At 35.8% G+C, this 27115-nt stretch overlaps 1 protein-coding gene and 1 long non-coding RNA gene across 3 annotated transcripts; one reads left to right on the forward strand and one right to left on the reverse strand.

Moving 5' to 3' along the window:
• Positions 1 to 206: 206 nt before the first annotated feature.
• Positions 207 to 23410, forward strand: LOC6569787 (transcription factor Sox-9-B). The gene is made up of 5 exons (XM_032741663.1): positions 207 to 435; positions 14598 to 14744; positions 15597 to 15848; positions 15933 to 16901; positions 23368 to 23410. Exons 1-5 carry the CDS (start codon positions 248 to 250, stop codon positions 23408 to 23410), a joined length of 1599 nt encoding a protein of 532 aa, XP_032597554.1. The 5' UTR covers positions 207 to 247.
• A 1820-nt stretch (positions 23411 to 25230) lies between these two features.
• On the reverse strand, positions 25231 to 26152 carry LOC116806000. Of its 2 annotated transcripts, none has more exons than XR_004365491.1 (2): positions 26079 to 26152; positions 25231 to 25708 (listed from the first exon to the last, which is right to left on the reverse strand). It is a non-coding gene; the product is annotated as an uncharacterized LOC116806000 (long non-coding RNA). The 2 variants fall into 2 exon arrangements; XR_006246663.1 differs by having other exon boundaries at positions 25231 to 25745.
• Between the last annotated feature and the right edge of the window lie 963 nt (positions 26153 to 27115).

A 27115-nucleotide genomic window follows, 5' to 3' on the forward strand; every position in this document is an offset into this window, starting at 1 on the left:
CCTCAGTCCGGAGCCGAGTGGCGAGTTCGTTGTCGAGTCGCAGTTCAGTCGCTGTTTGTCTGTCGATCGTGTCGCGTCGTTTTGTCAAATTATCTCTCTCTCTCACACACACATTCTCTCTCTCTCTCTCTCTCTCTCACCCACACATGGGTGTTCAGTGATCTATTTGATTTGCATTTGTATCTCGAACTATAGCTGCAACTGCAACTGAGTACAGCCGTTGATCGGTTTAAAAAACAAAATAAAAATGAGCGCAAATTCAAATGAGGAACGCGCCAAGCCTGTGGAGACTTTGGTCCTGGCCAACTATGCTCTGAAGGCGGAACAAAAGAGAGCCGCTGGCCAAGGTGGACGCAAAGAGGATGAGCGCATTACCAGCGCCGTGATGAAGGTCCTCGAGGGCTACGACTGGAATCTGGTACAGGCATCCGCCAAGTAAGTCAAGTCAGCCTTAAGGTCTTACTACATCCTTGCCAGAAATCAAATTGGTCGGATTTTATTTGGAAAATAACTCATTAGATCTTTACCCTAGACTATTTCAGTAATTTTCAATCTGCTCATTTATTATTACATTTTTGAGTTATGATTTTTTAATATAATTTATTTTTAATTTAAATACAATTCTTAAATTTGAACTCAAAATAATGCGTAACAGTTTGCAATTTATTTTAGTATATTTAATATATTTAAATTCATATTTTCGGCAGCAAAAAATACCAAAATAAAAAAATAATCTTCAGTTTTAATATTGTTCCAAATATTATAATGGATAATTATTATATACTCGTATTCTTTCCATAGACTGCGTGGATTAAATGTAATACTTACAATCTGAACAAATTTACAATTATCAATATAGGAATAAAGTGAAGCAATTTTTAATTAAATTTTTATTAAATTAAATTTTACAGATTTGCAAAAAATAGCTTTTGATATTTGTTGTGATGCAGTTTTCTCATTAATTTGCTATATTTATATTCATATTTATGACAACAAAAAAGACAAATCCTTTTACTGACTCCACTAATAAATTACTCCCCAATTTTGCTATGAGTTTGCGAATTGAATTGATTTTTTATATATTATAATTCTTTAAAAAAATTGCAAATATTTAAATCTGCAGCTTTTTTGTAATAAAATTTGCATGGGATATATATCTAATTATTAATTTGGTGGAACAGGTTTCAATTGAGTAGATTAATAGGAACTAAGCATCCAAAATATATTCCGGGTTAATATAATTTTTTTTCCCACTAAATTATAAGATATATATAATATAACACTTTATATAGGACACTTTTTAAATGTGAATATAAAATTGGAAAAGCTTTTAAGCAAAAACATCAAAAATTCGTTTTAGATATTTAATTTGAAGTACTACGCAAAATGCACGTGGCTTCAAATAAGTTTATAATATTACAGATTAAATATTAATATCGATAAGGAATTACTGAACTACAATTCCCTCAATAGTAATCTTCCATGGATCTGCCACGGTAACCAGAGATTTATGAATGACTAAGCGTGGCGCTGTTCTTCCCGCTAATTAGCACAGTTTTATGTTAATGTTGTTGTTGTTGTTTTTTTTTATATTTTAATGGATAAACAAACTTGGCGAACCGCAAAGTCGGCAAGTAGTAGTAGAAGAAGAAGTTGCAGGCAGCATCACAAACGAAACAGCGACATATGTAAATTCACATTTTAACACATAGAGTTGTGTGCCAGCAATCTATATACATATATATATATATATATCTATATCTATATAGTATACATTGTCTGGTAAAAAAAGAAGCGAAGAAGACAAAAACAAAAACCACAACAAATACAATAAATGTGCGGAGAAACACGTTCAGAATGAAGACGACAAATCAATTCAGGCATAAAAAGCGAATAAATATGTTTTTAGCATAAAGATGTTAACTGCTAACAAGCTGGCCATACATTGAATGAGAGAAAGAGACTGCTGAGAGGGGTGTGGAGAGTGGGGAGAGATGCGGGGGCATGCTCTGGCAGGTGTAGACGTTGATGTGAAAAAAAGAGCCAAAACCAGTGAAAAATTCAGTCCACACTGGCATCGTTGACACTTGGATGGGTTCACAACAAGTTGGCGCCACAGAAACAGCTACTTTTAGCTGCAAGTCGTGAGAAAGAGCTGACGGCGGCCTCTCCGTGTGATCCCTGTGATCCTTCTGCTCCAGCTAGCCCGCTAGCCAGCCAGTCCAGCTTCTTTCACTATTTATCCAGCGTTTAACGCAGCGACTGCTGACTTCCAGTTTGCAATTATTTTTTCAAGAGAAATATAAAAAAATGTTATTCAAATTTGAAATATAACTGCTGAAGAACAAATAGCATCAGAATAAAAATCTATTTTTGTTTTTAAAAGATCTAAACACCAATATATATATTTATGTATTCTGTGTAGGAGTTAGTTAAATCAATTATTTTTTCTATGCAAATATTAAGTGGGATTTGTCTTGAACTGAAGACTCTTTTAGCAAAAGTTAACAGCAAATAAAAACAGTGCTACTTATTTTATTTATTTTATACATTTTTTAGAGTATGTATTCCCAATACTTTTTATTAAATTAAAGCAAAGTTTCGATAACGATGACATAAGTCAATTTTTTTAAATAAAATAAAAATGATAAGAGTGCAATTTTATTGTTGGCACTGTAATCACATATTATCTTATATTATCTATAAGATATCTAATAGGAAATTTAATTTCCCATATCGCTGGAATTTATTTCTTATATAACACAATAAATACATCTATTTTTAAAACGAGAGCACATAAAGCAAAATACTGCTGAATAATGCAGTGAATAATACTTTTAATCCATTAGTAATTATGCTGTTGTGCATTAAGTGTCCAACTCGCTTATCGTTTTACAGGCAGCTCTGCTCAGCTGGTCCTCGTCGCGTCCAAGTTGAGGAACATCCTTGAATTCTGCCATTTTCTGTTTATTGTTGCAAAAGCGCAATCGCTGTCAAGAACACGTGTGTGTTTGCACAAGGATATGGAGCTGGGGGAGGGGCAGGGGTGCGGGGTGCGGGGTGCGGACAGATTTCCTTTATCTGCACAACATAACGGCTGGCTGACTGGCTGGTTGACACTTCCGAGCCAGGCCAACCCCACACCCTACACCCCGCCCTCTACCCCTTTACACACACTAGACATTGTTTATCTAGCGCTTTATGCGCCTGTTTATTTTTGCTTTAAATCGCTTCAAAATGCTCATACACAGCCCACAACGACCCCCCTTCCCCCTGGTAGGGTGACTGTAGGGTGGAGGGGGGGGGGTATGGAGTTTTATATGTACTTAGCCTCTGTATCCGGCGGGAATTAAATATTTGATAGCTTACAAACTTTTTGTAAATAACTTGTGTAATGTTTATAGAGTTTTTACAGATTGCCGGCAAAATGTTTATTGACTTTTAGTAAAGGTAAATAAATGTTACCATTTAATAGTGAAATAAACAAACTTCTATTACCAAAATCACAGTATCTTAACAGAAGAGCAGTTACATCCAAAGTTTCCGCGATCTGAACGGCAATAAATAATAATAAATATATTTTTCATTTTGTATTTAATACCTTGATTATTCAATTTTAATAAATTGTAGATATAAATAATGGAATAATAATTTAAGTGCATAAAAAGTGGAGTTGTTCCTTCGAATATAAATGTTACAAAAGTTTATAGCGATATTCCTTGATAACTGTTCTCGTTTGATTTTTTTGTTACCTTGTGAATTTGTTCATCAATTTTCAAAAACATTTTCAAATTGGTACATTTTGATGATTAAATTGGAAATTAATGCAAACTTTTTCAACTTCAAATCGAACCAAATTGAGTAGCAAAAACTATTTCGAAACAAAATTCTTTACATGTTTTTTGAGTCTCATTCATAACTACAAGCGAAAGTTGAGATGTACTTGGGTGTTAATTGTATGGTTAGCTCTGCTTAAACTTATGTCATTAAATATGCATTTACATTTTTTGCTCATCTTTTTATTTTATTATAACCTGAAGCCATTAAAAATGCGAAAAGTTGTGCAAAATTATGCAACAAACAAAATAAAGCACAGCCGACGCCTAAAGCATATATATATTCTTCATAATTCATTTTTTATTGCTCAAGCTGAATAGATCTATTATGGTAATATATATTGAATATATAATTTGACCACAACTAGAAATGTAAAGTGTTTTTTGAACAAAACAAACAAACAGTGTGACAACTTTGAATGGTCTAATTAAATTGAGCTGTGATCTTTGCCGGCTGCGTGAGAGAATTGCGATGCTTCACCTGGATTTTTATAGCACTTGAAGTGAAAACCGCAACATTTTATATGCCCCAACAATTGTTAATCATTCTGCGAGTGAGTCATTAAAAAAAAAAAATTATATATATATATATCAGTGGTAATAATAATAAGCTAGCCAGTTAACCACTTGAGAAGCTCGTCGATAGGCGTTTGCTTAATTTTGTTTTTTATGTTATCGTTTGGCGAGGCGCAATTTCTGTCGCTTTGGAGTCGCCTTTGAATATGCCACTTATCACACACACATCACCCCATAGACCCCAATTTGTAGTTGGCTCACATTTGAGCGCCCTCCTGAAGGAATAGCTTCGGGGTTCTGCTCACACTTTTTCCTTCTCTTCTTGACACGTTGATTAGATAAGACGCTTAAGTTGGCGACTTTGGGTTATGCTTCGGTATGTGTTATAAATAATATATTGCTTATCTCTCTTTCAAAGAATTCACCCCTCAGGTGGGGTGCCTGCGCTGATATCATCGTGCGTGGTCTAAATATGTATTTCTCTTTTTCTTCTTTTATTTTATTTATTTCTTTTTTTTTTTTTTGGGGTGCGCTTAGCCGCCCAGTCAATTTACATGCTCAGCATTGGAATAACATCAGTCGTTTCCCTAAACCAACACTAAACTTAACACAACTCAACTCGACAACTTGTGAGCTAAAAGTGGGCGCGGCCAAACATGTCCGTCCACGTCCATCAGTCGCGTCAATCCCAACAACGAATATGAACGTAATTAACTGGGAAAAGGTTTCTGATTGCAGACATATGAATATTAAATTTGTATAGTAAAATCGATAATATATTGTATGCTTTTTAGTTTGGCTTTTGCGAGGCAGGCGAGCGTTGCTAAGAAGGGATTTAAAAATGTGATTTAAAAAATAATTAAGAAAACATTTCATTTATTTTTGGCAGATTACGAAATGGGGTTTCTTGAATGCAACATAACAATCAATTTACTCAGTTTTGAATCGTTTGATTGACTTTAAATAATATTACTCAAGTACAAAGACATAAATAAGGAATGTAAAAATATTAAATTAATGCCGTAAATGTAAAAATCCAAAACTAAAAGTAGCGTTTCTTCAGTCCTATAAAAATGACCAATTATAGATACTTTGAACTCAGTTGCCATTGGAAACTGTTTTTTAAAATAAACAATTTAGCTGCTTTAACCTGGTAAAATCTACTTTTCTTTTGGTGTTGAAGAATATCCTTCTTGAAGATGTGTTCTTCAGTCTTCGTCTGTCTTCAACATTTTCAACTTTATTGCTTTTAACAATTTTTAATGGTTGAAAAATCTTCAATTTAAATTTCAGTTAAAATTTCTTTCCATTTCAATTTGTTGATTTTGCATATTTTTATTTTTATTAATTTTGTTCGTGCGATGTTTACATTTATTGGTTGTTGGCGGCAAAGCTTCAGAACGTGATCGAAATTTGGCAATTGATAAAAAATATACATTGGTAGTTTTTTTGTTGGTCGAAAGCAATATCGGGAACTGTATCTTATAAATATTCACCATACAAGCAATATATATATTTTAAATATATTCCTCGTGCTGTAAATTATTTAAAAATGCAACAATTCCCTTAGAAAGTTGAGTAGAAAGTGTGTGTTTTGAGTTGGTCCTGGCGATGCGGACTAACCAGGATATATGTTCACAGCTCCCCCCTCCAGCTGCTTCTGGTGTGTGTGTACAACAACAACACTCTGCAGACACACGTGCGGCTTACAAGATAAATATTGATTTTGTTGTTGTTAGTCAGTTGTTTGTTGGTTGGTGCCTGCTGATGCTTGTTCTTAGCTTCGCTGCGGTGTTCATAACCGCAACAGCCAAAAGTTTAGGAGCCCATCCATGCTTGTGTCTGGCTAGATTTTGCCTACTTTACGAGTGTATCCCAAACCCAGCATCCAACACAAACACTCAACACCAAAAATGAATAAAAAACCTAACAGAGCCTTCAGCAGCCACAGCCACTGCCTCTCCCCTCCTCTCTCTCTCTCGTTCAGGTACCGCCCAACTTGTTTGCAAGTCGCAGTGAATTTATAAAACGGTTGCCACAACTCCCACTGCCCGCGGCCCCCCACCCACATCCACCCCTCACCCCCCCTCTCAACCAGTGTGTCATGTTGTTTGGGCTTTGCTCGCCGCGTGGGTCGCATGTCCAAAATGGCAGCCAGAAGCGGCGGTTTTATGACCAGGCACAGGCACAGGCACCAGTTACCAGTTACCAGTTTGCAGGTACCACAGACAAGGCACAGGTGCGTGACAATGGCCGGGATTGGGCAATATAAGCGTTGACTACGCGTCTGTACACTCAGAGAAAAACGATGATCCGATTTCAACTGAAATAGTATTGTTCAAGTTGAATTCCTTCTTCAAATTTAGAATTAAGAATGAGCATCAGTTCAGAGTTCAGAATGGGAGCTAAAAATCTTTTATTATTTAAAGAAATTATATTTTTGATTAAAGCTGATTTAGTTTCTTTTAAGAAAATAACAGAATTGATTGAAGACTTTAAACCATTCAATTTCTTGACTCAAGAAAGGAGAAACGATTGATTTCTTAAAATAAAAATTTAAGTTCTTTTTTTGTCATAAAATAATTATTATTATTACTAAATGATTAGTTCATGACTTAAGAAATATTTAAACAGTTGTTGTGAACACAGACGATTTTCAATGAAAACACTTATTCCTAAAAGAATATTTTTTATCAAGATACACAATTCGTAAAACATACATTTAGTACCCAAATGTTGTATAGAGCCCTCTTCTTTTTTCTGAGTGTACAAAAAGGAGTATGCATAACAGTACACTCACACTCACACACGCACAAAGTCATACGCAGATTGGCAGGATTTGAGGCTAAATCCAGCTGCCAGCTGCACAGCCGGAAATGAAGTGGAATATGGAATTGACAGGCGTTGTATTTTGTTTTTTTTTTTTTTGTTATTTTTTTTTTATATTCAAATATTTTTATATATTTCTTTTTATTTTTAGCATTTCATAAAATGTTTAACCAAAATTGAGGCTTGCGTTCATGTGGAGAACCCCAGAATGCAAACAAAACGCCAGAAAGTGTTCGCTGTGTGTGTCCGTCAGTCCGTCAGCCCGTCAGTCCGTCCGTGTTTGTGTGTTTGTGCTTTGATGGATATTTGGCTAACATGGCCCATATTGGCCACGTCGCAGTTTCATATGACATGGCCATATGCGCTCTTGAAGCCCCAGTTTTGATGTCCGATGCCACCAACAAAACAAGCCAAAAAATAAAAAAAATAGCGACAAAACTGAAACGCAAAGTTTAATTTAAGCAATTTCCGAACCAAAGGACAACATATGAATACATGCTACACTATCCTACAATAGTTCTATTTGCAATTGGATAGGGATTGGCAAAGATCTAATGTGTCATATTTTATAATGCGATATTTAAGTTAGAGTTATAGTTTTAGTTAAAGATTGCAGAAATAACTAAGGAAAAATGTATTCTAAATTGTACTATATTTTGAAAAATCGACTGATTATTCCTTTGAAAGTTATATATGATGTAGTAGTCAGCTGTGAAATTATTTTTTTTATGAAATAATAGCAGAACAATAAGCGTAGCTGATGAGTATTAATTAGGATAACTTCTTAAACAAATAACTTTACGATACAAGAACTTATATTTCGATTGATTATTCCTTTTGGAGCTATAGGATATAGTAGTTTAATGACTTTTCGATCCTATGTGGAGAGTTGAATAACAGTTTGGTTAGGATGACAAGATAAGCAAGGATTTTCATAAAAGAACCTAACTTTCGATTAGTCCATTCGCAGCAAAATATAATAAAGTGCTCCGATTCAGCCAGCTTCGACCCGATAATCCCTATTAACTGGATGACTGAGTTGTTGATTGACTGACCTTTGAAGACTGAACAAATTCTTGGCGTGATTTAGTTTGTCATTTAAATTAAAAAACACAATTGTTAAATGATATTCTTATTTAAATTCAACAAGAATTTTCATATACTTATCCCACAACAATCGACCATAGAATATTGGAAATTTACTTCGAATTTCAATCAATTTCCCAATTGAAATGAAAATGGTTGTTGTCTAGTGTTGTCCTTGTAGCAGGACATTCTGAACGGCACTTTGGCAAAACAGCAATGTTAGAGACATATCAAGCCATATCGCATATCATCGATGGCACATACTCCTTCAAATGATTGAAGCAACAACAACAATAACCAACAATTGCAACAACAACAACAACAAGAGAAAACGTTTAACAAGTTTGCTTGGGTTTCGGGTCTGAACCTGGGCACTTAAAGTGTCGCTCCTCATTGCGTGGTTCACAGTGCCAGACTGAGAGTGCTTCATCTGCTCTGCTCTGCTCTGCTCTTCTCTCTTCTCCCCAGTCCGCGACTGGGTTCCCTGGTGGTCACTGATGGTCGCGTATCCTCTTGGACTCCTCTTTCTTGCTTTCCCTCTTTGGTGTCTTTTTTTTCCCGTCTTTCGTTAGGGGCTCGAGTGCTCGGCGGCGACGACTGGCTGTAAAAATAAATTGACTTGGAAATTGAAAAACAAGCAGCGAAAAGCGGGCCATGAAGTGCGTATCAAGTGCCCAAGAGTGTGAAGAGTGCACAGAGTCAAAGATGCGGGAAGCTGTGGGCAGTGGGGAGGTGACTTAAGTCCGTATATGAGCAGTAAAAGCTCTTTGAATTACGTATAAGTCTCTGAAAAATATTGGATGGCGAGTTAATGATATGGAAAGTTCAAGGTTCACTTAGAAATTCATGAAAATGCAACTGAAGAAAACCATTTTTTTCCTATCTTAAATAATAGCTGGAAGTCTTGGTGTAATCTTCATTAGATAGCGTTAGGTACCATTGTACTTAAGATTGATGATAATAAAGCATTTGGCTTAAAATGTAATTTTCTACTGGATTTTTCTTTATTTACTTGTAGTTGAAATTTGTTGGATTTCTTGGAATTTGTTGGTAAATGTGTATTTCTTGCACAACTTTTGTTATACTTTTAAAGTATATCATTACTTTAGTTTTTCCTGGGAATATTTTGGACGAAAAATTAATATTCAAATATTCAAGGGAAATTGGAATTTAAGTGTTGTCTCAGTTCTGTTTTTCGTCGGAAATCTATAATCATAAATCTTACAACTGAAAATGCCTAGCTTCAAATAAAAAATTTCGTGGAATTTATTATTTAAAATAAAAATATATATTTCGTACTTTTTGTTGCTTTACATTGTTATTGAGTTTTCAATGGAAATCTATGCAAATAAAGCGCAAGTTGAGTTTTTGATATTGACATTAAATTATGTTTACTTGTTTGCATACAAAATTGAATTTGAATTTGACAAGTTTGAAATGGTTTGAAATTGCTCGCTGAACTGTTTTCAAAGTGCATGTTTAAAATACTTATTTAACATGTTTAAAAGTTGTTGCAAAATCATTAAATGTATATTGACTCTTAACGATTCTTGGTATTAAAACTTCTTTCAGTTGAACCATTAAAATACAATTAAATTTAGTTGATATCTTGAGTTGTGGGTTAGTTCGTGGAAAGTGTTCACGAAATTGTAATTTCCTTTCACTTTTTCTTGCATTTCTTGGGAATTTTGGGTTAGCGGCTGCTGTTGCTGTTGCTGCTGCTGCTGCTGTTGCTCCTTCAGCTGTTGCGTCTGCAATTCCTGCCGCAACCTGCCTCAAGGAGAAGATGACGACGACATTATTCTCAGAACGCCATTCAATGTCAATAAAAAGCGAGGCCACTTCCACCGACAAAACAACAACAACAACAACAACCGCAACAACAACCACAAAGGCCTTGACAGCGGTTGCCTCTTTTGTTGTTGTGGTTGTTGCATTTGTTGTTATTGTGGTTGTTGTTGTTGCTGTCACAACAAAAGCTGAGCAAACTCCAAGTGCACATCTCGCATGCAACTCTCACGGTAGCTGTGTGGCAGGGCGGGGCATGTGTTGGCAACTGTGCAACTGTTGCCTTATCGGCTTATCAGCAGACGCCCGCAATGTTTGACCAACTTTTTATATTTCCTCTTTTTTTTTTTTTTTTTTTTTTGGGGCCCTTGTCGTTTTCGAGGCGTCGCGTAAATAGTGAGTAACAAAAAAGTGGTGGAGGTCGCGGTGGGGGCAGAGGAGGGGAGACAACAGCATCCGTTAGGCATTTGAATGTGGCGCAAAAGCATTGGAAAAAGTGAGAAATATTCAAAAAAAAAAAAAGTGTAGTAAAAAATAAGCAACGACGACGTCGACTGCGTGGGAAATTGATGAGCAGCGCAGCCTAACCAAATATGTTGCCGTTGCGGTCGGCGTCGCAGTCTCAGTCGCAGTCGCTGCTTTCTGTGTATCTGTAAGATACATTTCATATTTGTGAACTTGTGAAAAATCGTTGCCGCTGCTAATTGGCTGCATTTGTAGTCAATAGTTTACACATTGGAAAAATGAAAATTTTGTATTTACTGCCTGGGCTGTAAATATTTGTGCTTTGCCTTTACAATTGCAACAATGTTGTCTTTTAATAACAAAAGCAGCAAATGGCCCATGGTCCATGATAAAAATACAAAAAAAAAAAGAAAACAAAAAACCAAAAACAAATACAACAAAAAAAAAATAACTTTGGCATAAATGCAAAATGCAAAAAGTGAAATAAATTCGCATTTTTCATACACTACGCGCTGCTAACGGCCACTTGAAGATATCACTTAATGAGATTTGCGCATCTCCAAATGCAACCAAAAGCAACAACAACAAATGCAACAACAAAATAATGAAGACGTGCTTGAGTTGCCAAGTGCTCGGCACTGTTGTTGTTGTTGCTGTTGTTGTTGTTGCTGTTGTTGCGAATGCTGCAAACGAACATCACTTGATTCTGATTAGCGTGCTGTCAAGCGTGAGAGCTGACTACACACACATCCACACACACACACACACACACACATACACACACACACGCGCATACTTGCATGCCACATGCACTTGTTGTGCGTCATATTTGACGGGTTGTTGTGGGGCGGTTTGGTCGCGACGATACCAACAGCAGATAAGCCGCCGCCTGCCGCTGGCAACTTGTCCAACCGATCCGCCATTTGGCCTCCGGTCTCTGCGTTCGTTCGTTCGTTCGATCTTCTTCTTCTACTTTTTTTAATCGCTTAATAAGCTTCAAGTCGAGCCCGGTTTGTTGTAATTAAGCGCAGACAGTGCGGATGGAGGATACATGTCCATTTACTTAGTTGATGTTTCTTTTTTTTTTTTTTTGGTGTTCTCCTCTGCACCTCTGCAGCAGTTACACGAGCTCTTCAAATGTACAGCAAATACATAATGTAAACGATTTAAAAAATACTTTATAATAATTTACAGAATATACAAATTCAAGCATAAAATGTAGAGCCTAATTCTATTTATTATATACAATTATGTATAATTAAGACCATTTATATTTATATTTATTATTATTATTTTTTTATTATTACTATTATTATTATCATGCATATTATTATTATAAGGTCTATTTTGCCTCCTCTTTTGAGCTTAAGACATGTTTCTCTAGGATACTGCATCTTTTTCTGGCTAAGCCAATAGACTCTGCTCTGATGTGCTTTGTGGAATCCTCCTTAATTTCACAATATCGAAGATATTCTGCTACTGATCTCTTAGTTTGCACAATTCAGTGCAAATTCTAAGTTCATCATGGATTTTACTTTTTTAAATTGATCTAAATCTTCTGATTAAAGCTGTCTAAAATAGGCCTATCTGAGACTTGGTGTCTCTCTGCCCAACTTGATGCCTCTCTTCTTTTGTCAGTTGCTGTAATATGTTTCTGATACTTCTGAAAGTGAAAGCCTTATTAAATGTGTGTAAATGTTTTGATAATTATATGTAAATAGTTGGTTAATTTAATGATCATTTGGCGGTCAATCAATAATTATTTTGCCTTCTTAGTGCTTATACTCTATTGTAAAATGAAAAGTAATATTGTTTTTTATTTTTTATTTTCTGCTGTTATATATATAATATATAATGCTGCGTCTCCCATTATTCAATTAAATATTAATAAAAAACATTTTTCTAATTAAATGCAACTGAACTGTGAATGTGTTTTTAAAGGACTTTTCAATAATTAAACTATCAAAGGTACCAGCATCTTAATTCACAGTAAATACTCTAGAGTGCTTCTTGTGTTCTTCAAGTCTGGCAAATGTTTACTAACCACTTAGTTAAGTTTATTTCTCAGATTCTTTTTCAGGTTTTCCTTTTTTGTAGGTTCTGTTTTTCTATTGAATCACTTTGATTAAAACCAATTTTGGCTGAGGCAGGCAAGAAATTATGTTGGGCTCGAACCTGGGCACCTGTGTACATAAATTTGTGCACCGCTCACAAACACATTGAAACATTCACATGACACAAACACTCATTGTGTCCAATGCACACTTGTCTCAATCGAAATAAATTGGCTTAGCTGAGCAAAATCTGTTGCCAGTTCATGTTTATTTAGGATAAATAATTCAATATACATGAAACGAGTATATAAAAGTAATCCGCATAGAGGCAACCTTTATCTAACGGCCCACTTGCCACGCCTATCTCTTTGATTGAATTTGTTTCGGAGAGTGTTTTTTTTTTCTTTCTTTTTGTGTTGCACAAAAAGCTAACTCACAATAAGGATTACGGTAATTGAGTTTCCTCGACTATCAGAAATTCTAACCTAGATAGATAGGTGAAATTGGAAATTGGAGCAGACTAAAGGCTCAAAGCTTTTTAGATAAAACCTGTTCAATTTACCAATATTTTCTTATTATATCTTTTCAATAACGTGGCAATAAAAATGAACTAAGAATTAAGTTTGTATCTAGTAGAAAATCCAATAATAAATACGAGAAAAATTTCTGCTCAGGGACAGGTAAATATCTGAGACAAAATTTTACATAATCATAAATTTATTTTTGAAAAATTATAGCAATCTATATGTTAAAAAAAAAACGTAATATTTTCCTTTTTTGAATACATGTGCCGCAAATAATCAAACAGCTTTATCAAGTTGCATCAACATATAATACAATTGTCCCTTATGGGTTTTATACATTGAAAACATATTTCATGAAAAAAATCTCATATTTTCTGCAAAGGTATAACAATATACATAAATGTGTGTGTGTGTGTGTGTGTGTGTGTGTGTGTGTGTGTGTGTGTGGGTGGGTGTGTGTGGGTGGGTGTGGGTGTTTGCCTTGGTAAAAGTCTGTTAAGTTGTGGACCCATTTTTGTTGAACACTTTTGTGTGTATGAAGTTATCATACGCCTCGTCAATTTTATTTAAAATAAAATACAATATACAAAGTTACACAGAGAAAAACTAAAAACTAAAATCAAGAAAATATTCAATATACAGAGATACACAGAGAAAAACTAAAAACTAAAATCAAGAAAATATTCAGTGAGTTTATTATAAAGAAGTATTTTCAATTCAGTTCTCATTTTTACATATTTTGTAGAAAAAATGTTTAATTTTCCATTGCACAAATTTTGCCCTGTGTAAGAAGGCTGAGAGGGAGACATGAGAGAGAGAGAGAGAGAGAGAAGGCAAAATTGTAGTGTCCCCGAACGAGGAAAAGAGATTTAAGTTTCCTAGGCACTTAAGGGTCATAAGTGACAAAAAAAGCCAACTGAAAAATCAATTTCACATTTCATTAAAAGAAAAATCGAGAGAAAAAAATACGAAATTCAATCGAATTTTCTTTCTATTTTATATAACATAGAATTTAAATAAATCTTTGACAAGCATTCTTTTTCGAAATAATGTTTGCAATATTTTTGCTTGTGACTTTCTAATTCAGTTATATTCAAGACTTGTGGCCTTAAGGCATCCACTTGCAGACATTGCAATCAAGTGGTTGTTTTTGATGTTGATGTTCTTGTGGTATTTGTTGCTGTGGTTGCTCTTCGTTTTGGTTTTGCAGGCCAATAAAAAGTTGTGGTTGCAATTTAGAACTTTTTTAGCTGCGGGCTGCTGTTTCTTCGTCCCTGACAAATAAAAGTTTTAATTGCAATTTTCAGTTTGACATAATTCGCGAATTTTCACATCGCCAACGGCTGGCGATGAGCAGAAACACTTTTCCCGAAGCTCTCGGTTTTTATTTTTATGTGTTTGCTTCCATTGTAATTAATGTCAAGCGAATGCCGTAAAGCGTTTAATTTACCACTTAAACTCATCACACTTTTTACGCCTTTCTACAACTTTTTTTGCAGAGCGCCCTCCGATCGCAAAAAGGAGCACATCAAGCGTCCAATGAACGCCTTCATGGTCTGGGCCCAGGCAGCTCGACGTGTCATGTCCAAGCAATATCCCCACTTGCAAAACTCCGAGCTGAGCAAATCCCTCGGCAAACTGTGGAAGTGAGTATACGACAAGAGTTGACGATTGCAATGAATGCAATAGATATTTACATTTATACTACAAATAACGAGATATTTTGAATGAAAAGACAAGTTTTCTTGCTCAAAATGACTATTCATTATGTCCACTTGTAAAACTCAGAGTTGAGCAAATCCCTCGCCAAAATTCAGCAGTGAGCATACAATAAAAGTTCAAGTAGATATTGGGATAAAATAATCTATATTCACGTTATTTGATTAACTCTATAGCAGAGTTTTCCTTAAATCTAAAAATTATTTTTTAAATCGTAGCAAAAACCACACATATTTTTAAGCACTTCAAATACTCTGATATCAAAAGTATAACAATTTATGATACGAAATAAATTTAGTGTAAATCGGAATATGAAATGCTAACTATGAACTGAGATTGCGAAAATGATCAGAGGCCTTTCCCACCGCACAGATTGATCCCAATTTAAGTTCAACTTTGTTGTGAAGTCTTAGGTAGTCAGAGATTTCTAATCGCATTTTGCTCAACAATTAAAGACAGCATGCGATACAAGTCGCCGATTTGTCTTCATCGACTTAATCAAAATTCAAATTGTACGGCTCAGTTGACGCGATAAGTCGAATATTGAGAATGCCAGCTGATAAGGGCTGAAGCCGGCAAAGGCGGCAAAGCATCCGTCTCAGTTAATTGGAAGGCCGAGCGCAGGGCACTTGTCACTTGTCGACCAATTTGTAGACCAATAAATAAGCGAAACATTTGACGTGGAAGTGGCCATAAATTAAATCGCTGATTATGCGTGCCACCCTCCCCTCTCTTCGCCCATCCGCTCTATCTCTCTCTGTCTGTCTCTGTTTTCGCAGAAATCTGAAGGATAGCGATAAGAAGCCGTTCATGGAATTTGCAGAGAAGCTGCGCATGACGCACAAACAGGAGCATCCCGATTATAAATATCAGCCTCGTCGCAAAAAGGCGCGCATCATGCAACAGACCGAGGCAGCAACAATTGCGGCAGCCACAACAACAACAACTGCAACATCAACAACAGCAGCAGCAGCAGCAGCAGCAGCAGCTGCCACTTCAGCTGTGCGACGCGCCAACGGCAACATGGCTCAGCGTCGCTTGGTCAAAGCCAACAATAACAACAACAACAACAACAACAACAGTAGCAGCTGCAACAGCAGCGGCAACAACAGCAGCAATTTGTGCACCACCAGCAGCAGCAGCAACAGCACCACCACCACCAACAGCAGCTCCAGTCCCGATGTTTTCAGCAATGAGGCGTTTATGAAATCGCTGAACAGCGCCTGTGCTGCCAGTTTGCTGGAACAGGGCCTCGCTTTGGACCACGAACTGGAAACGGAGCGCGGCCTGCTCGACTCACCCTGTTCCACGAACAGTTCACTTTCATCGCTAACGCCCCCGACCACGCCCTACAATGGCAAACAGCAACAACAGCAGCAACAGCAGCAGCAGCAGCATCTTAATTCTAGTCTATTGCTGCGACAGCTCAGTGAACCAAATGTTGCAACAGCTGCAGCAGCAACAGTTGCTGTTGCCAACAACAACAATGATTATGGCGTCCTGCTCGACGCTGGCCGGGAATATATAGCGCTGGGTGAGCTCAACTATGCGGGACAGACCGGTGTGCAGGAGTTGGATTTTCTGGAGAACATTGGTGGCTACAATCAGTATAGCACGCGTGGCAACTATGCTGGCTATGCTGGCTACAATGGTGTTGCGGCTGCTGCCACAGTTGCTGCGGCGGCTGCGGCTGCGGCGGCAGCGTCACACACCAATGGAGCGGTAAATTACTTGGGCACGCCTGGGAAAACGGCGTCGGCATCATCTGCGGCGGTCGACATTGATCCCAAGGAAATCGACCAGTATTTCATGGATCAAATGTTGCCCCAAACGCACCAGCATATGCCGCCCCAAGCCGTTGTTGCTACTTTAACCAACACACACTCGCCCCCCCTAAACTCATCCGCCTCGCTATCCTCGGCCTGTTCCAGCGCCAGTTCCCAGCAGCCCGTTGAGTGTTTGGCCTCGCCCACTACTGGTTACTATGAGCACTTGAGCTACCAGACACCGAACGGAAATGCCAGCTATGCACACTACGTTGCAACAGACTCCCCCCAGCAACATCAACATCAGCAACAACAACAGCAGCATCAGCATCAGCAGCAGCAGCAGCAACAGCAACAGCAGCATCAGCAGCAACATGAGCAGCAACAGCTGTCGCATCAGCAGCAACATCATCTTTGGGGCACTTATGTGAATCCCTAAGCTGCTTAATTTGCACATTTGTCCACATGGCCAGTGCTTTCACTTCTTCCACTGACCTTTATGGCTTAGACGATGGCTTACGTTTATTGGTTTATTGTCTGTGCAATTCCAAAAGAGGAGAGTCTCCTGAAACATCCACTTGTCGATATTTTGCAATTTAAGCTAATCGCTACGATTTTCGCTTATGGCCAATAGTCAATAGATGCAGCTGATGATAATAAGGATGATGAGGATGATGATGATTATGTTGCACAAAGCATATTCAACATTCATATGGCAATTCAACTTGCAAATAGTCCATTGTGCCATAGAAAATATGGAATGGCTAAAATACAAATGGCATTGGCTACCATTTACAATAGCCAAAATGGGGGAGTTTATCATTATTAATATTATTATTATCATTATTATTAAATCGATTGCATAGCTTTCACATGGGTTACATATATTTTGATTATTTATTCCTTTAACGAAATGTGCACTTGAGAAATAGAAGAGTGTTTATTCGATTCTTGTAGAATAATTGGCTCATCTAAGTAGTTAGTTAGTAAATACAATGTATATCTTATATATTATATTAGAAAAAACGAAGAAAGACACTTATAATGATCCCAAAATATCTATTTGTAAACTTAATTTATCAGTTCGTTCTGCACACAGAAAATAAATCAATCAAAAATTGTTCTGCAAAATATATATGTTTGTAAATTAATTTTATGAATTTGTTCTACACTTGCAAATTAAAAATATATCATCAGATGTTATATTTATTAAAGCAACTCTAGTTGTTATTCGAAATAAAACAATTATTAAACATGAATGCAAAAATAAATACAATAGCAAATAAAGCGCTGTTAAATATACATTTATAAATGTGAACAACTTAACAATTTATTGAATAAAAGGTAAAATAATTTTTAAACTTAAATATCAATATTTTTTAAGTTAAGAAAATACTGTTGAAAATCGGAAAGAATTTGGTTGCTCAGTTATTAAAAATGATTTATAATCAGATGAAAATCTTTTACCGGTCTTATAATTACCTCAACTTAAGCTCTTCAATTCAAAGAAATGCCGTCGGCTATTTTTGGATAAGCACATTTAAAACAGAGTAAAAATGGGAAATACTTAGCATATTTTTGGCTCATACTTCCATTAAAGACATACACATCATGAGCATAAATATTTGACAAAATTTAAGCATAACTTCTATTGGAGCATTTCAACGAAGACAAAGCCAGAGATTTGCCGTATTTTAGAAAATCTTTTTAAGCTTTTTACATTTTCCCATGCATAACGCCACACGCAGGCCGTCAAAAGCAGCTGTAAATTTCGTAAGCCCAAAATAAATTCCTCTGAAATTAACACCCGCCCACCAAATGGGCCATTTACTCGTATATATATATATATATTTTTTTTTTTTCAGATTTTTTTTTGGCACACACTAACATAAAATAAAGCAACAAAATGAAAACCCTACGCAGCTCACTGACGATGCCGGCAGATATATACACATATATATGTATATATATATATAAACATATGTTTGTGGATGTGCATATGTACCCATTTATATATTTTTTCATTTAGCGCGGCGTTTATTTATTTATTTTATGTTGTTTTTTCACCGCTTTTCAAAGCTTAGCTCAATTTGCGCATGTAACAAGTTGTTGTTAATTGAAGCGCAAACGGGGCGAGAAAACAAATGAAAACGGGAATTAGCAGACCAAAACCGTACTGAACCAATGGCAAATGGCCATAACACAAAATGGCCGAGTGTAAAGTTGAAAATATCACAAAAATAAAAATATTAGCTCGATTTGACGAATTTTGAACACACTTGCTAAGAAATAAATACCTAAAGAAATAAATTCAAAAATGTCAAAACTGAACCGATTTTTTCAAGCAATATATTTCTGAAGTCATAGCTGCTCCTTTAAATTAAAGTTGCATTTAAGTTTTAAATTACAATAAGATTTTTCCTTACTAATATAAGACAATTAAATAAAAAATCTAAATATGTTCAAGTGCTTGAAAATTGAAAACACCCATTGGCAAGGGTATACAATTTGTACATAAAAAAAAAAAAATATGTACGTATTTTGTGCACATTTAGAAAGTCGTGAAACAAATTGGCCAAAAGCGTCGCTAAGCCAAATTAACACATTTCCTGACCACTTGTTTATTTATTCACATAATTTATGCACAATATTTATTTAAACGATTCGTTTTTCGACTTCTTTATTTGAGGCTTTCTCAATAATTGGCTGAAATTTTTTACGTAATTTGAGTATTAACTAGGAGATTTACGAGTAATTCATTTAATTTGTATTTATTCTCTTTCCAGATATTCGCTGCAATTATGTTGCTCTATATCTCAATTAAAGTGCCGCACAAGGCAAATAAATGATTTGCTTGGATTAATTTATGGCGCAGCCAGCCAGGGGTGGGGAGTGTAGAGCGTTTTGGGGGTGTGTGTGTTTTTTTGTGTAAATGGTATTAAAACTAATGACATTTACGGCAAAGTTTGCCTGGCTTTTGAGTCAGCCCAACGCATTGCGTTTAGCTTGCCCTGCAACGGGTCGTATGCGTAATGAAATTTTGTGTGCCTTGTGCTTTTGTAACTCAATTAATGGCCGCAACGAGTCAGAATCTAATTTTCGAACGGCGCTCACTTTAAATTCACTTAAAACTTGCAGCAAGTTTAAAGTTTCTCATTAAGCCTGACCAGCAGCTTAAGGTTGGGCACCTGCTGTGGGTTTTTTTCTGAATTTGTTCGCTTAAATTGGGCCTAGAAGTGCCGACAAATGGTCATTGAGCTAGCTGCACATTTCACGGAACGCTCGACCTCGTTGACCCACAAATAGCAAAGCAAAGCATAACAAGTAAGAGTGATCGAGTCGAGAGGGAAAGACTAGAAGATATCCTGTTTGCAATTCATTACATTTCGTAATGCTGTATCTTGAAAGCTGCGGGTAATTTAAGATGAGGCAAGTTATATTCAAAATTTGAAGCAACTAAATCTTATAGACACAGCGACAGGCATATATAACTGATCACAAAAATATATGGTATTATTTTTGCCTGTTGCTTAAATTGGCTATTTAAATAATTTCTGTGTGTATAACTTGACACAGTGTATATTAAAAATTCCAAATGGATGTTGGGTATTCAAGACGTTGTCGGCATGTCAAGTTGGTCCTTGGACAATGACAACGCGTTGGGACGCCTTTGATAATGCTAAATTCCGGTCTTTATCTGCATGCCCAATCTCCAGCTGTATTTTCTCTTTTCTTTGGCATTTTTACGGCAGCAAAGTGAGAAACGTTGGGCACTCAACAAGCACAAACTTATCTGCCGAAAAAAACATTTGAATAAAATATAAGGCGAGAAAAGTTGAATGTAATGTAAAAGCCACAGCAGCAGCAGCAGCAGCAGAAAGCGTTGCCAAAATTGAAATTTTGGTTTGGCTTTTTGTACACCCTTTACGAAGTGCATATGCGTAAAGTCATAAATCAAAAGCATTTGTCATGATTGTTTAAATGGCAAATAAAATGGATTTATTGTTATTTTGAAAGCCATGTAAAATGTGTGTAAGACTCAACAAGGCATTACCTTTTACAGCTGCTAGCTTTGCGAAAAATGCTAGCTATTTGAATGGATACACTTAAATATGTGTCCAAATTCAGTGGATTTGCTTAAGCATAGCTATGTATATTTCGTAAATTAATTCTGCTCATAAGATTGTAAAATTATTATGCTTAAATATAAATAAATACAACAATATTATTTTTTATCTAGTTTAGGGTATGCAATATTCTTTATATAGTTATTCGTTTTGTATGCTTATTATTTGCGCCTGCTGTGCTGGTCGAAACACAGACCAGCACACTCATTTACAGTTATACTATATTAACATTTTTAATATGCCTCCAAAGGGAAACCGGCAAAAAGCAACAGACTAAAATGTGGGGAACTGTAGAAATGGGCAATTTAAAATTGTTGGCTCAATTGTAGGCAGCTGGCCAAATTATGCGTAATATGTATGTGCTCTGTATAAATGGCGCACCCTATTCGTAGCTCGTTTCGTAATAATGGATAAAAAAAATGTGTAATAACATTTTGTAATTGGGATGGAAGAGAAATGCTCTGCTTGGATTTCTGAAATTCTTTCATTAAGCCAAAAATAATCGTGGCATACTTCGAGGCGCAAGCATTAAAATACTTAGAGTGACCATAATTCGTATTTAATGGGCATAGCAGAAAATGTATATAATTTTTAAGACAAATGCTCGGATATATCTTGACGCGGCTTTAGATAGCGTCAAGCGACTTTTTTTGTCTCATACCACATAAATCTTATGCCCAACTCCCAATGTAAAATGTTTATTAAAATATATATATTAGAAGTGTGGGCAACGTGAATAAAGATGTTCTCAGATATTCACAAGCCTTAAAATTACACACCAAAATGCTGCATAAGCTGTGAGAATGAGAAATAATCGCACATTTAATATTAAATTTGATGAGCACTTTGTAAATGGATTTTGGGTAGGTGATTGGCAAACTTAGTCAACTTATAACAACTGCCATCCATCAGCATCAGTCAGCTTCAAGACACTGCTTATCTATTGTTGGTGTGGCTGTTGCCATGGATCAAATTGATATTATTCGTCAATAATTTTTGGTGTCACATGAAACGACAAAATGACAAAATATGCGTTCCGGCTGCTTCAATATTGTATGTACAAGCATACTAAACAAGTAACAAAACAGTTAAGCTTGAGAGTGGATAACCAAAGCCATCCAGGGGTGAAATATACACAGATTCGTACACGCATATATATTATATATATGCATATATATGCATGTATCCATACATATTCTGTTTTTGCTTTAAGCCAGAGTTGGCTGTACTTCATGTACAATATAAATATTGGTTTCTTAAATAAGTTATGTACTTTTCAGTAACTGGTAGCTGAACGTGCTCAATATTTTTTCGTAGTCAGAATATTTTTCTATGTTCTGTGAAACACGTCCCTTTGTAAAAATGGCTCACCAAATTTGTCATTTATATGAGAATTTATGTTGCAAATTTCAAGTCTCGAGTTCTGAGATCGGCAGACAGACAGACAGGCTTGGATAAATCGACTTGGCAGTTGATGCTAATCAAGAATGCAGGCCATTCATGGCGTCGGAGATGCTTTATTCTGCCAGTAACATACTTTTATTAATTAATTTAATTTAATGTAAATATTTAAAGTCTTTAAATGTGCTTGGTGCTCACTAAAGTCTGGTGAGCTTGCTTAAAATATTTTAATGATTTGTTTGTTGAAAATGATTGAAGCAACTGCTCCCAAAAACCAAACAGATATAATTTGTTTGAGTTTTTCATCATCGATTTTCATTAATTCAACATTAAAGTAATATTAAATTATCTTACAGAGCCATACAAATTACACGATTATTAAATGCACTGCACTTATAATCATCAGAGAACTGCGATTGTTTTCTCTTGTAATTTGTACTGAGTGTATGCAAATTAAAAAGCTTACCTCGATGCCGGAAATTACATAACGTAAATTGCATGCATACCAAAAAAAAAAAAAAAAAAATCATATTTTCATATTAAAGTGAGCGGACCTTGTATGCTTGTCTCCCTATCTGGATGTCCTTCATCTGGGCGAGGTGCCGGCTGAGCAAACAGCCCGCAAATGCCAGACTAATTAGTGCAATATATAAATTATTTACAATTAGTGGTGGCAAAATGGACGAAGAGAGACAGATTACGCTAATTCCTAAAGGGAAGCTTTACAAATATTTTCATTGTTGGCGAATTTGGCTATAATAAGTAATTATAAAATAATTATTAAAAATGATTTATAATATTTTCCAGCATGTCATTACTTATATATTTAGCTACTTACGTTGCTTTCAAAGTGTCAGTTTATCATGTAATACTGTGAGAAATGGGTTTGAATAATAATTTTGAATCTTAAAATGTTTGCTTAGCTTTATGTATATTTAAAATTAATTTTAGCATCGTCTGTTAAGTATGGTGAACTTTTGCAATTGTTATTTTCTTATTTTTGTTATATTGTAAGGGACTGCAATTAAATATAAGAAAATTTAATAAAAACAAATTGAGACTATATGAGTTTAAATATTTTATTTATCTATATTAATTCCAGGAATTTTTAATTATGTAAGAGCAAATACTTGATTGCTTAAAGATCGTATTGCAGGGAAGAAAAGCAATTAATTTATTCAAGGAATTTAAATTCAGGGTTGAAAGTTGGACATAGCAGACTGCGCAATACTCTTCTAATCTTCGTGGGATTATAGCGGTTCATTGGTGGAACTGAGACTTATTGAGAATGATGCTTAAACTTTTTTGAAAAGTTATCAGTAGTTAAATTGTGCTCAAGGTGCAAAAATGTTTTAAGACTGTGGACATTATCATTACAAATGTGGAAAAAATATAGTTACATAAAAAAATTAAATTAACGGAAAAATCTAAAAATTAAAAATTGTTTAACGCTAGTAACTTAGTAATAAGGAAAGTAAAACATTAAGAATAAAAGAAGATAGGCAAATCTGGGAGCTTGTGGATTAAGATAAATTTATCACAGTATAACAGAGTATTTCCAAATTGTCAAGTTCACAATTGGGCGTGGTCCCGTAATCGTTACACTTTGTGAATGTATACAAATAAGTACTCAAAATCGACACTTTTCCAAAGTGCTGTCAGAGAATAATTAAAAAAATGTGCAAAAGAAACCCTTTAAATTACCGCTCTTTCATTAACTGAAAAGGTTACGCATTTTTGGCCCTCCATTTGGCTGATTTACAGGTTGCCAAACCGACCTGCCCCGTGCGACATTTTGCAGCTTCCTTGGTAGACAGTTTTCAATTATCCGGCAACTACGCAAAAGCACGCACAGCTCAACATTTATGTGTGTGTGTGTGTATGTGTGTATGTGTGTGGATGCCTGTGTGTTTGTTACGGACTTTTGTGAGTTGATGCTCATCAATGAATGTTGAGTAACTTTTGCTCGTAATGTCCGGGGTTAACTGGTCCTCCAACTGCGACACCCATCGAAGGGACTCAACTTTGAAGCACGCTTGTATTTGACACTCATGAATGACAGAACAAGTGCTAGTGTGGACTATTAAATACCCTGAGTGTGCTAAAGGATAGGGGCGTAATTAAGATAAACCTTATTGACTATTTGGAGACTGTACTTCAAAAAATTTGCAAGATATATTTTCTTAAGTTTATTTTTGTTTCATAAAAAACGCCCTTTGTCACCCGATTACAGAGTATGTGATTTACTTGTATGATAATGTTGACTTCTGGAAAATGGCTATGGGAGCACATTGTGCTTGTTGGCAGTCAGTAAATGTGTTACTCAGACAGCTTGGTTAGCAAAACAGGACTTAATCAGATTCACAATGGCAATGAAACGGCATCAGAGGATAGTCACCCAAAGGACAGACTGAATGGCTGTCAGAGACAGCAATTTAAATGGAAACATCACTTGGTCCACCTTTACTTTTATTCATCTTCCTCATTTTCATTTTGGCTACTCCATTTAATTTGAATTAAACTCAATTTGCTCACAATGCGCAGTTGTTCCACTATATTCTGTGTACTCTGCGGAAATTCATCATTTCTATAATATTCTCATTTATAAGCATTATAGTCGGCGGTTTTCCCTTATTAAATTGAGTCAGCAGTTTTTTAATTAACTCATTGTGTCTTAAGGCGTTGTGATTTTAATTAAAACGCAAGTTGTGAACATATAAAGTGCTTGTGTCATACAACAAACTGTGTCTGCCACATATGGAGATCAGAAGAAATGGGTAATTATGTACATTATTATATCAAATAGATTACGGAGAACTGTATGTATATGAATGGATGAGGTTAGGCATATGCTGAAGATGCTCAGACTCTTGACTTTCAAATTAATTCATATATATTTAATTTTCTTATTTTAATTAACACACATTCAAGTTGTACAAATTGCTCATCACTAAATTGTAAAGTCAAGTTGAGAAAGTTAATAGGCCTCATTAGCCAAAAATTGCCAAGCCAACAATTTTCAACAACTCGTGGCAAAGTTGAAGCTTGGCAAAAGTTCATTAAAACATTTCACAATAAAATTTTAATGCACATTCAACCCTTTAAGAATACTTTTTAACTACAATTTTTTTTCACTTTTATTTTGTGCTTGGCAAGTGTTAAGTGTAATCTGTAAAATGCTTTGCATCCTTAATGTAGTTTATTCTTCAACTTTTATTTTTCTTTGCTTGCTATTGTCTGCGGTTTTTCCACTAGTTTCCTTGTGAGTGGGTGCCCAGAAACATTGGGCACTTAATTAGCTAATGGCTCTAACATCGCCTGCCATTTGCGAAACGTGGCCAAGATTGTGGTCCGTTGCAGACAACCCAATTTCGTCGTTGCGTGTCGACAAATTGGCCTTGATTGGCTTGCAGCATGTCAGCGGGCTTTAATCATTTGAGCTACCCACATTTTTTGTTCTGCAACATTTTCTATGCATTTTGCATGTCTGCCAACCAAGCGCTTCTTTGTGTTATTTTAATATATTTTTTTGAGCACGTCGCAACCACAAGGTTCGAACTCAGCCAGTGGGGCGTTGACAAGAGCTGCGCTAGAATTCTGTGGTTATATATAGCGCATAAATCGAAATGCCAACCTTGTCGAAAAGGTTTTTTGGTTTTTTAATGAATTTATTGTTAAATTTGCATAGCATAAGGTGTCAAAGGAAAAACGTAGAATAGAACATATTTTTAAGGAATAGATTTGACTGAATATAAAGCCAAGTGCAAAGCAGATGCTGAACTAGACAGAAGATGTTAACTTTGATTCAGAGAATACATTTTTTAATATTAATTACAGGCTGGATAGATTTACTATCGTTTTTTTCTTCCTTAAAATATAATTCCTTCTTAAACGTCCTTTAAAAGTATAAATCATTTCTCTATTTTGTAAGGATGGCGTGCTGAGAGTGTTATATTTAACAACTTACATGTGTTCGACTGTTGTTAAGGCACGTGTTATCCCAAACCAGTTTTATGGAAGTTTTCAATCCAATCAGGGTAAATAAATAAATAAAAAAAAATGTAGAAATTCATTCACTTTTTACCGAGAAATAAACGTTTTAAATTAATGTTTTTTTAGACTCAGAAAAGCAACATTGAAGGCATTTTCTGACAGAATTTGCAGCGCTGGCTTGAAGAATATGAATTCTCAAGAAATACACTCACACTTGTGCAACACCTTCCATTGAAAGAGCTGTGAAAAGCAGCAGGAGGTTGGGGCAAGAAAATCGTTAACAAAAGATATGAAAGCATGCAGAACACAAAGTCTTTAAACAAAAAACAAAAATGTTGCCCGAACCCCTTGGTCCATCTGTGTGGTCCACAAGAATGCCGGGCAGACAGGCATCTGTTGGCTAACACGATGACAAGGAGACAGGCAGCAGCAACACAATGGACCAACAATTTAATGGCTTATATAAATTTGCATTTGAATTGTTTTTTTGAAAGCGGCCTTTGATGCGTGGCCGCATAAACAATTCGCTTGTGTCCGTTATTGTCTATTGGTTGCTCTTTTGGTTTTTATCTAAATGTTAAATGGTCAACAGTGCGTATGATGTACACATTAAATGCATTTTCTTTTGGATTTATGACGAGTGCCCTAATAAAATCATATCAAAACTAAATGCCCTGACTTCGTTGTCCCACTAGTGCCACAGTGCTGTCCGATTTGTAACTCACAGTTGTTTTTATGTGCCAGCATCTATCAAATTGTCAAATGAGCTGTCCGCAGCCGGACACTTGGTTGGATCATCGCATATGGTATATGAAGCGCATGCAATGGCATACGCTTGTAGAGTGACGTACAGAGGAGAGGTGGACAGGACAGAACAACACAGGACAGCACAGGACAGCACAGGACAGTACAGGAGAGGATGGGATGGGACAGTCAGGTCATGTGTTACCCGTTTTTGCATGCCAACCCAACCGGACACTACGCGCATCAATCAAAAGTATGTCGCCAGTG

Source organism: Drosophila grimshawi, unplaced genomic scaffold (assembly GCF_018153295.1).
Source record: "Drosophila grimshawi isolate 15287-2541.00 unplaced genomic scaffold, ASM1815329v1 contig_311, whole genome shotgun sequence".
Taxonomy (NCBI): Eukaryota; Metazoa; Arthropoda; class Insecta; order Diptera; family Drosophilidae; genus Drosophila; species Drosophila grimshawi.

What these genes read in the sequence shown, in the direction of transcription:
- LOC6569787 (XM_032741663.1), top strand. Translation starts at nt 248, where the DNA reads ATGAGCGCAAATTCAAATGAGGAACGCGCCAAGCCTGTGGAGACTTTG. An exon ending in CTGGTACAGGCATCCGCCAA is followed by an intron (nt 436 to 14,597) that starts GTAAGTCAAGTC and finishes CTTTTTTTGCAG; the next exon opens with AGCGCCCTCCGATCGCAAAA. An exon ending in CAACATCAGCAACAACAACA is followed by an intron (nt 16,902 to 23,367) that starts GCAGCATCAGCA and finishes GTGGGATTATAG; the next exon opens with CGGTTCATTGGTGGAACTGA.